Genomic DNA, 12099 nt, shown 5'->3' with positions numbered 1-12099 from the left:
AGTAGTACAGAGAATCAAAGACCAAATCTTGATCTTGTGGCAGAACATATGAGAATTGTCTATCATGAACAACTCAGTTCAGGCACTAAACAATAAAAAGTCCAGGTTGGAATTCAAAAATATTATGAAATAGATTGCTATTCACCATAAAGTTGACATGTTGAGTTTCATACAAGCATGACACAAAGTTTCCAGCCAAAGCCTTCTTCAGAAAAAGAAAAAAAAGAAAAAAAAAAAAAAAAAGCAAGCAAGCACACCATACGCGTATGTGACCACTATCTCTGGCCAGCTGACTGGAGCAGCCGGAGAGAGTGGTTTTCTTTCTTTCCTGTGTGTGTGTGTGTGTGTGTGTGTGTGTGTGTGTGTGTGTGTGTGTTGGTCGTTCGTTCGTTTATTTGTTTCCTTTTTCTGAAGAAGGCTTTGGCCAAAAGCTCAATGTATGACAGTCATTCCATTGTGTCTGTCTATAACTCAGTGCATCATCTTTATGGTGACTATTAATCTATTCTTTTCATAACATTATCAGTTCAGGACCTGTGGCTCTGTACACAAACCTTGAGGGTGTGGCGCTAGATGGCACAATTGTTTTCATATTGGAAGGAAGGAGGGCAAGTTACTCAGGTGCAATGTCGAGAAAGGCCCACCTGTGTGTGAATGGGAAAAGAGAGCACATGACTCTGAGAACTTTGGTTGTATTTCTCACAAAGCATGCCTCATGAAACTGCCAAAATTGTGAATACTCTCCTCACATCATCGTTCTGTGAGAGTTATATGGAGGTTGGCCCTCTCTTCACTTTGAATTGCATGCTAGCAATCTGTTAGGCCTGTAATGTCAAACAAAACATGAGGGAAATTCAACCATTTTATTCATTTGGCACAAGTAGAAGAGGATTTTAGTGAATGCAATACTTGCATATATTCATGGCATTAAAGAGTGAATCATAGGCTTAAGAATATTTCAGGAAAATACCACAAGATAAAAATGTGAATGTTTTCTCTGTAGTAACCTTATGTAATTACTTCCTTACCTATGTATTTCAGTTTTGGAATTGTTTAGGAAACAAAGCCTTTCCCACTTACCTCCTCATCTTTACTTCGTCTGTCCTATCACCTCAGACTGGCGGCGGAGCAGTTCTACTGAATTTGACCTCCTAGTCTTTCTGATTTATCATCTTGTCCTCGCAACCTATCCTCTTTTTTTTTCTTCCTGAAAAAAGAACTAACACATCTGGAAACTACTTTCATGTACTTCTGTCAGCAAAACCCAGCCCTGAGAGCACAAAGGTGGTGGGGGCTGATTCAATGTTCTTCCTTGGATTTAAGCTTTTGGACAACCTTGTTTATGTGCCTTTCTAAACTTCTGAATGCTTCAGCTATATAGCGAGTGGTTACCTTTACTCCTTCCATATTTACAAAAATTCAGGTCCTGGCTGTGAAAGGAAAGGGGTTAAAACACACACAGGCTGACTTTATCCTTCACCAGCATAAATTTGGCAGTGTAGATGCTTTTTGAAGTGTTTGTCAAAGAAAAATTCATATTTTCTTGTTTCTGAAATTTATTTTATTCAAACATAACTTAAAAAGAAAAAAAACATACACATTTGAGAAACTATCACAGCATTATAAAGTAGTGGAATTTGCTTTCATACAATATATCAACTCTCTCCCAGACCTTTCATCAGTCTGTATGATATGATTTTCTTTATATTAGCATTCACATTTGGTAGGGCAATCATCTTGCGGACAGAATGCTGAAAGAGAAACAACAATTACATTATATTTCTAAATAAGTTGCAGACTGCATAAAGCACAAAAGTGTGTGCGTGCAGGGGCGGCGGCAGAGTTTAACTGTGTTTGCTCTTTCCTTTATATTAGGAATGTAATTTTACCTGCATGCATAATGTCAAAGTAAAATTTTCATATCAAAAGAGAGAATATTTTCTTACACTATATGTTACAAGGTCATGCCGAACAGTAATGCCTCCAAATTTTTTACTTGAAAACTCTTAAAGCTTTTCAAATAAAAATGTTTGTAATATTCTATTTCTTTATTTTTCGTGTCTACATATTTGTAGCCCTGTCGCTTGAGAGCTCTGAATTGTTGCATTTAACATGGCAGTTAGTAACGTAACTGCTGCTGTGTGAGAGAAAGAATGCGCTGTAATTGAGTTTTGAATCCAAAAAGTTTGCTTACACATGTAGCAACCTCTCCTTCAGCAGGATAATGCAAGACCAGTCATGAGTACTGCAGCAATCCAGCGTCTTTGCCATCAGTCATCCTCTGTACAGTCCTGATTTGGCCCCATTCGATTTTCACCTGTTTCTAAGGATTTCACTTTGATAGTTATGAAGTGGCACAAGCACGGATGAGAGAGTGACACCATCAATAAAACCAAAATTATACAGCGACAGCACTGGCAAACTGATCTCTCATTGGGACAAGTTTAGAATGTTAGCCATGTGGGGTTGTTAGATCCACAATTGGGCGACTCCTCAAGTGGCAGATAGTGGCAAGGTTCCCAGATATGGGTGGTATTGGGGAAATGAAATACCCAGGGTGGACCAAATACTGCCTTGGTCCTAAACCCATTTTTGACAATTTTCTGGCATGCTGCGGCTAGCAGTCAGCATCTCTTCACCAAGTTGATGCAGCTGCTACAAATATGCCTTGAGCCTCAACAAACAAGTTTTTAACACTTGTGATCTCCAACAACATCAACTTGAAAAAAATCGTGATGGGACAACAGGAAAAAATCCACTACCCCAGGTCCCAGTACGTATACTGGACTTTCCTGGTCATCCGATTCTTTGGGATTGGGTACATCATGAGAAGGAGAAGAGTTGGAGCTTCTCAACACCTCTTAGCAATCATTATACTGTCACACACAAATATGTTGGTCAAGGGCAAACTCTAATATGTTACAACTGTTCTGGAAAAACTTCTGCACCCCACCCTACACCAGCCCTGTAACTGTCAAAACATATACTATCAATGGGAGAGCCACCAGTGTCATATTCCAGCTGTTATGTAAACACTGTTCAGCCTTTATGTCAGTGTGACTACCACCAAGATATCAGTTAGGATGAATGAGCATAAGCAGAGGGTGTATACTGGCAACACACAATGCCCTATTGCAGAGCATGCTCTACAGCATAACAATCGTGAGCTCGGTGCCTGTTTTACCACATGCACCATCTGGATTCTTACCCTTTCTCACAACTCTTCAGGAGGAACTAGCAGTACACGTACTTGGCCTCGATTTACTTTAATTTCTTCCGTCTCAGCATTTCTTCGCAGTAACTATTACTTTCTTCACTCTGTTCTAGTTTTCTATATCTTTCATTGTCTATTTTTCGCTGCCTGCCACCCCCCCCCCCTCCCGCCCCATCTCTGTTATGTACAATAAACTTTTGTTCACTCTATTAACTTGTACATGATGTTTTAACAGTAACCTCTGTCTTGCATATTACTCTGTCTTCCACCTTTTTCAAATCTCATCCATTGCAGTTCCCAACAATCAGTCTTTCCTTCTCATCCTGTGCGGTAAGTCTCCCCTAACCAGTGGTTCTGGATGACTTTTCCAAAATCTCCTCCTTCAACCCTTCTGCCTGAAAAAGGAGCCACTGGCTGGGAAAGCTTGCCTAATTATAACATTCTTTTATGTATGTGTTCTGCCACCACTTGGTGAGTAGATTTTTTTATCTATCCTATTACACTATACTTGTATCACCAAAAATTTATTGTTACCTTTATTATATTAATATCTTCACAATACAAGAGACACGTTTCACAGATGAAAACCACTCCAACACAGAAAACTACAGGATATACAAAGGAAAACCTGCAGTCAGAAGAGGAACACCAACAATCTTTGGCATATGATTTGCAGTTCAGAAATCAATCAAAGACAAAAGCCTACATTTCAATTCAGTATCAAAGAATTTCTGCAATCATCAATGCACATGCGCCGACAAATGATCAAAATAGGAAGAAACTACAAGAAGTCGAAGATTTTTGGGAAGACAGAAGAATTGACAAAAAAACAGAAAGACATGTTAAAATTGTTATGGGAGACTTCAATGCACAACTAAGCAAAGAGTTGAAGTATAACCAAATCACAGGCCCATAAACAGCAAACAAACACATCAACAAGAATGGGGAACATTCATACCTTACCATCAAAATTTTAACTTAACAAAAATCATGTAAATGCAGTTTCAAAAGCCAATATGGAAAACGCCCAAAAACATATGGAGAGAATTTCAAATAGACCATGTAGCCAAAACAGACAAAAATACAAGCTAAATTCCCAATGCGAGAATACACAAAGGATTCTTTGAGTCTGGCCATCACTTACTACAAATACAAATCAGGTCAATCCCAAGAAACAGAAGAAGACAAACACAGAAAAAATTATAAGATCAGACCCAGAATATCTGAAGATAAACAAAGACAAAATTTATTGAAGAAATTGATCAATTCAACAGAAAATTGAACAGACCTCACGAACACAATTCAGAATGCAATGTGTTGCGGTCAACCTCCAAGGAAACGAAAACATGGATGGTGGGACGAAACTTGTGAACAGCCCTGGAAGAAGTTTGCAGCAGCAGCAGAACAAAAGATATGTGGCAGGATTTCCACAAAGTCCAGAAACAATCCCTTAAAGATATTAGAAGAGTCAAAAGCACAAAATAGACTAAATGAAATTGAGGAAGACTTCAAGAGAAATAACACAAGAAATTTCTACACAAACACCCATGCCAGAGGGAGGACTCGAACCTCCGCCAGGTGGGGCCATGAAATCCATGACATGGCACCTCAACCCATGTGGCCACTCCGCACAGCACTTGTGAGAAGCCCAAAGAAAAATTACACTTCATGAAAACAGTACCAAATCCAGATTCAAAACCAACTTCAATAACAAAGGAAGATGAGATTATAAAACAACTAAGAAACAACACAGTCTCAGGAGAAGACAGCATTACCTCCAAGATCTGTAAACTCAAAAACTAAACCATCACAAATATGGAATACAGAGAAAATTCCACAGGAATGGAAATGTGCATTGATTCACCCACTCCACGAAAAGAGTGACAAGAGAGACCCTAATAACTACAGAGATATCTCACTGTTACCAGTCTCCACCAAAGTTCTCTCCGTGGCATTACTCAACAGACTACAACCACAGGCTGCAGAAAAGGGAGATTCTGTACTGAACAGATTTGGAATCTGTAGGCACTTCTGAAGGTCAGACAGACGACCAACACTGTATTCACGTTCATGGACTTTAAGAAGGCCTATGACACCGTGAAAAGGCAGATTCTCCTTGCCACACTAGATGAACTAGGACACTCATACAAGACACCACATCCAAAATAAAATTTATGGGAAAAATCTCAGACCCATTCAAGATACATACAGGGGTCATATAAGGAGATGATCTTACCGCTTTTACTCAATGTGGTCTTGGACAAAATTATCAAAGGATGAGGGGGAAAGGTAAAAGGAATTCACTTAGGAAGAATGTGTGCAAACAAGATGATCTTAACATACCTGGCATTTGCAGATGACTTGGCAATACTCAGTAACAATAGACAAAAGCACTGGAATACTTACATGAAGTCTCTGCCAAAAAAGGTTACACATATCATATAAGAAAACGCAATGCATGCTAAGAAAGAACAACAATCACCAAGCCATGTACACAAAATACAGAAAGGTTAACAGAATGGAAAAATTCAAATATCTTGGAGAATATATACAAATAGGACGATCAAACAAGGCATCCAACATAGAGCAGAATAACTTCAGAAAGTACACAGACTGACATGTTGTTGTTGTTGTTGTTGTTGTCTTCAGTCCTGAGACTGGTTTGATGCAGCTCTCCATGCTACTCTATCCTGAGCAAGCTTCTTCATCTCCCAGTACCTACTGCAACCTACATCCTTCTGAATCTGCTTAGTGTATCCATCTCTTGGTCTCCCCCTACGATTTTTACCCTCCACACTGCCCTCCAATACTAAATTGGTGAACCCTTGATGCCTCAGAACATGTCCTACCAACCGATCCCTTCTTCTGGTCAAGTTGTGCCACAAACTTCTCTTCTCCCCAATCCTATTCAATACTTCCTCATTAGTTATGTGATCTACTCATCTAATCTTCAACATTCTTCTGTAGCACCACATTTCGAAAGCTTCTATTCTCTTCTTGTCCAAACTATTTACCGTCCATGTTTCACTTCCATACACGGCTACACTCCATACAAATACTTTCAGAAATGACTTCCTGACACTTAAATCTATACTCGATGTTAACAAATTTCTCTTCTTTAGAAACACTTTCCTTGCCATTGCCAGTCTACATTTTATATCCTCTCTACTTCGACCATCATCAGTTATTTTGCTCCCCAAATAGCAAAATTCATCTACTACTTTGTCTCATTTTCTAATCTAATACCCTCAACATCACCCGACTTATTTCGACTACATTCCATTATCCTCGTTTTGCTTTTGTTGATGTTCATCTTATATCCTCCCTTCAAGACACCATCCATTCCGTTCAACTGCTCTCCCAAGTCCTTTGCTGTCTCTGACAGAATTACAATGTCATCGGCGAATGGCAAAGTTTTAATTTCTTCTCCATGGATTTTAATGCCTACTCCCTTCCCAACCACTGCTTCCCTTTCATGTCCCTCGACTATTATAACTGCCATCTGGTTTCTGTACAAATTGTAAATAGCCTTTCGCTCCCTGTATTTTACCCCTGCCACCTTTAGAACTTGAAAGACAGTATTCCAGTCAACATTGTCAAAAGCTTTCTCTAAGTCTACAAATGCTAGAAACGTAGGTTTGCCTTTCCTTAATCTTTCTTCTAAGATAAGTCGTAAGGTCAGTATTGCCTCACGTGTTCCAGTATTTCTACGGAATCCAAACTGATCTTCCCCGAGGTCGGCTTCTACTAGTTTTTCCATTCGTCTATAAAGAATTCGTGTTAGTATTTTGCAGCTGTGGCTTATTAAACTGATTGTTCGGTAATTTTCACATCTGTCAACACCTGCTTTCTTTGGGATTATTATATTCTTCTTGGCGTCTGAGGGTATTTCGCCTGTCTCATACATCCTGCTCACCAGATGGTAGAGTTTTGTCAGGACTGGCTCTCCCGAAGCCGTCAGTAGTTCCAATGGAATGTTGTCTACTCCCGGGGCCTTGTTTCGACTCAAGTCTTTCAGTGCTCTGTCAAACACTTCGCACAATATCATATCTCCCATTTCATCTTCGTCTGCCTCCTCTTCCATTTCCATAATATTGTCAAGTACATCGCCCTTGTATAGACCCTCTATATACTCCTTCCACCTTTCTGCTTTCCTTTCTTTGGTTAGAACTGAGTTTCCATCTGAGCTCTTGATATTCATACAAGTAGTTCTCTTTCCTCCAAAGGTCTCTTTAATTTTCCTGTAGGCAGTATCTGTCTTACCCCTAGTGAGATAAGCCTCTACATCCTTACATTTGTCCTCTAGCCATCCCTGCTTAGCCATTTTGCACTTCCCGTCGATCTCATTTTTGAGACGTTTGTATTCCTTTTTGCCTGCTTCATTTACTGCATTTTTATATTTTCTCCTTTCATCAATTAAATTCATTATTTCTTCTGTTACCCAAGGATTTCTACTAGCCCTCGTCTTTTTACCTATTTGATCCTCTGCTGCCTTCACTACTTCATCACTCAAAGCTACCCATTCTTCTTCTACTGTATTTCTGTACCCCATTCCTGTCAATTGTTCCCTTATGCTCTCCCTGAAACTCTGTACAACCTCTGGTACTTTCAGTTTATCCAGGTCCTATCTCCTTAAATTCCCATCTTTTTGCAGTTTCTTCAGTTTTAATCTACAGTTCATAACCAATAGATTGTGATCAGAGTCCATATCTGCCCCTGGAAAAGTCTTACAATTTGAAACCTGGTTCCTAAATCTCTGTCTTACCATTATGTAATCTATCTGAAACCTGTCAGTATCTCCAGGCTTCTTCCATGTATACAACCTTCTTTTATGATTCTTGAACCAAGTGTTAGCTATGATTAAGTTGTGCTCTGTGCAAAATTCTATCAGGCGGCTTCCTCTTTCATTTCTTAGCCCCAAACCATATTCACCTACTACATTTCCTTCTCTCCCTTTTCCTACACTCGAATTCCAGTCACCCATGACGATTAAATTTTCGTCTCCCTTCACTATCTGAATAATTTCTTTTATTTCATCATACATTTCTTCAATTTCTTCATCATCTGCAGAGCTAGTTAGCATATAAACTTGTACTACTGTAGTAGGTGTGGGCTTCGTATCTATCTTGGCCACAATAATGCGTTCACTATGCTGTTTGTAGTAGCTTACCCGCATTCCTATTTTCCTATTCATTATTAAACCTACTCCTGCATTACCCCTATTTGACTTTGTGTTTATAACCCTGTAGTCACCTGACCAGAAGTCTTGTTCCTCCTGCCACCGAACTTCACTAATTCCCACTATATCTGACTTTAACCTATCCATTTCCCTTTTTAAATTTTCTAACCTACCTGCCCGATTAAGGGATCTGACATTCCACGCTCCGATCCGTAGAACGCCAGTTTTCTTTCTCCTGATAACAACGTCCTCTTGAGTAGTCCCCACCCGGAGATCCGAATGGGGGACTATTTTACCTCCGGAATATTTTACCCAAGAGGACGCCATCATCATTTAATCATACAGTAAAGCTGCATGCCCTCGGGAAAAGTTACGGCCGTATTTTCCCCTTGCTTTCAGCCGTTCGCAGTACCAGCACAGCAAGGCCGTTTTGGTTATTGTTACAAGGCCATATCAGTCAATCATCCAGACTGTTGCCCTTGCAACTACTGAAAAGGCTGCTGCCCCTCTTCAGGAACCACACGTTTGTCTGGCCTCTCAACAGATACCCCTCCGTTGTGGTTGTACCTACGGTACGGCTATCTGTATCGCTGAGGCACGCAAGCCTCCCCACCAACGGCAAGGTCCATGGTTCATCGGGGGGAGGCAGACTGACATATACACACTAAAATAAATGAAATATTTCAAGACAGGCTGAACAAAGGCACTACAGTACAGTTGTACTACCAGACACACTCTATGCATCAGAAACAACCACAACCGGAGCATCAGGCCTCATAGGGACAGAAAAAATAGAATGTAAAATGCTCAGAAAAAATTTTTGGCATAGTACATAGAGACTGACCAAAGAATTATATGGACACACACATAGACTGAACAATGAAAACTCCATGTAGGAATATCAACACTGTAGGAAAAGACAGATTGCTACTTGCCATAAAGGTGACACATTACTTATGTTGCACACAGGCACAATTAAAGGACACTTGCACAAGTTGTGTAAGTGTCTTAATTGTCCCTGTCTGCAATTTAATGTGATAATTGTTGATTTATAAGACTGAAGATATTATACCTCTATATCCTGACAGAGCTTGATTTCACGTGGTCCCTCCACAAAATTGGTTATGTGACAACCACTAGAGCTGCCAACACGACCTGTACGACCACATCGGTGGATGTAATCTGCCATGTATACCGGGAAGTCATAGTTCAGAACATGTTTCACCTGGAAAAGAAATTATAATGCTTAGACACAAAATTATTATGTGACAGTACTAGGCAGGGAGTTGGTGGTCAGCACATTTCAAATACTTCTGTGAGTATTGAATAAACAGAAACTGACTTAGATTTACAGAACTGGTAAACTGAATTCAGCAATACAGTTACTTGGTCCCATGGTAAACAAACTAAGTGACTTCTTTCTATGCTGTGTCACTTCGAGTTCCCTTCTGTCTCTATTGAGCTAGTGCTTGTGGAACATTAAACTCTGTTTTTGTTTTCAAAGCCCTGTCTGGTCACCCTGATATAAGTTGTCATGGTTTCCCTAAATCGGTTAAGGATTCTTTGAAAAGGACATAGCTGATCTCCCTCTGCACACTTGCCCTAGCTGAGCTCATGTTCCACCTGTAATGATCTTGATGGCAAAGGGAGATTAAATTCCAATATTGTTTCCTTCCTTATTTACTGTAGCTTTGATTCTGTAGCAGCTATGTTTAACAGTGTCAAGCCAGATCAAAATTTCAAAAATGGAATAACTTATAGTTCTATGTGGATAACTTATTACAAATGATGTGTTTCTTTAAGTTCGCCAGTGGGTAAAATATTCAGTCATCTATTTGATTGGGCTGTCCCAGATAAACACACAAAATTGATTTTCTTCACTGACAATAGCACATATTTTAGTCAACTTCACAATTAGAAGTAACATATCCTTACACTATATAAGATCTGAACACAGAACTGGTTCACTGTATATACACCACCCAGACAAAGACGGCGTGCAACAATGTCCATGACGTTTGTCTGTAAAACATGGTGACAAATACATATGAGGCGCATCTAGAAAGTAAGTTTCCTAATGATGATGCCCATCAGAATTCATTGTCAGGTCTATGGGTAGAACATCATGAGCAAACAGATGGTGCTTCGCTGGCGTAGGCTGTTTTCCAAAGGTAATCAAAGTGTCCATGATGAAGAGTGAAGTGTGTGACTGCCCCTCATCAATGATCACCTGGCTGAATTGGTGTGGCAGCGCATCCTGGAGAACCACTGCTTCAAGATTATGGAGCTCAGCAACCTGTCAGCATTGTCACAATGACGAAGAGCTGAAGATGACTGTCACATGCAGTTCCATTGACTGGCAGCAGACATGACACAGTAATACAAAAGTTGATCCCACAATATTACAAGCATGTCAATTCTTTAGGTGACTATGTTGAAAAATAGCTCAACATTGCTGTACATGTTGCCAATAAAGTTTTCCATGTAACTGTGTTATCTTTGTTTTTAAAAAATAGTGAAACTTACTTTCTTGTATACCATGATAAACTTTATTGATTACTAGCTGACAAATGGGGCATTGCCCAGGTATTCATTTTGCCAATTTTCTGTAAGCAACAAAAACCAAAGTCAAAGTGGTTAAGGCAACCACACACAATAAGTGGAAAATGTGGGTTCAAGTCCCTGTCTGGCACAAATGTTCATGTGTCATGAACAGATAGCATATTTACACCTAATACAGCTGACATTAAACAATTTGCAATTAGTGAATAAATAACAAACATTGTCAGATTAAATAAGGAAATCATGAAAACTCTCTTTGTTGGCAGAACAATGCCCAAAAAATGCAAGTCTCCCAAACAACTTGACTTCCAGCAGATATGATACACTTATACAACCCATTTGGTTTAACACACTAAGAATGAGCCTGTAAGTAGGAGAGAGAGAGAGAGAGAGAGAGAGAGAGAGAGAGAGAGAGAGAGAGGAGGGGGGGGGGGCTGCAAAGGGAAGTAAATTATTTATTGGGGGACAGGGGGCAGGCAAGAAGTAGCAAGTCACATGGAGACTTACGTAATACACTACTTAAGTCACCAAATGTTGTAGGAATCCAGCACAATACCCCTTCACACATTTCTTGTGGAGATAGTGGAGACACCCGCACAATGTGCCAGACCATTGTCATTTCAATGATCACACTACACTAATGTCTTGAGAACCTACCACTGTACTTTGTCTGTAGATTCTGAGTCTGCTACATCTATAATCTGCAAGCCACCTTACAGTGTGTGGTGGAGCATACTCTGGGAATCATTGTCTGTTTCCCACTTTTCTGTTCTAGTCACAAATTGTGCACAGGAAGCATGATGATTTCTAGGTCTCCATAAGAGATCAAATCTCTCTAGTTGTACCTTCATGGCCTTTTCGCAAGATATATATAGGAGAAAGCAATATGTTGGTGATTCTTCTAGAAATCTACACTTGCAGCATTTGTGGTGCAAACCACAGTGATGCAAATGCCTCTCTTATAGCAGCCACTACTACAGTTAGATAAACATCTCTATAAAATTATCACACTCACTCAGTAAACAAACCCTTGATTAAACACACTGTTCTCCCTTGGATCTTCTATATCTATCTCAGTTTGGATACTTGCTCATATGAATGCAGTGAAATCACAACACTACAAAAACAAATCAATTTTGAGCCT

At 39.7% G+C, this 12099-nt stretch overlaps 1 protein-coding gene across 1 annotated transcript in view; it reads right to left on the bottom strand.

Annotated features, from left to right (window-relative positions):
- Window positions 1–1598: 1598 nt before the first annotated feature.
- The window catches only part of LOC126418657 (probable ATP-dependent RNA helicase DDX28), an 85043-nt gene continuing 74542 nt past the window's right edge, over window positions 1599–12099 (bottom strand). The window contains exons 11-12 of the mRNA XM_050085540.1: window positions 9466–9618; window positions 1599–1751 (exon numbers count right to left, since the gene is read on the bottom strand). Of these exons, the coding sequence (XP_049941497.1) occupies window positions 1656–1751; window positions 9466–9618 (249 nt within the window). The 3' untranslated portion in view covers window positions 1599–1655. The remainder of the gene's footprint in view (window positions 1752–9465; window positions 9619–12099) is intronic.

This window comes from Schistocerca serialis, chromosome 1 (genome assembly GCF_023864345.2).
Source record: "Schistocerca serialis cubense isolate TAMUIC-IGC-003099 chromosome 1, iqSchSeri2.2, whole genome shotgun sequence".
Taxonomy (NCBI): domain Eukaryota; kingdom Metazoa; phylum Arthropoda; class Insecta; order Orthoptera; family Acrididae; genus Schistocerca; species Schistocerca serialis.
Note: the sequence above shows the minus strand (reverse complement) of the source record. Positions and strands in the feature narration are given on the sequence as shown.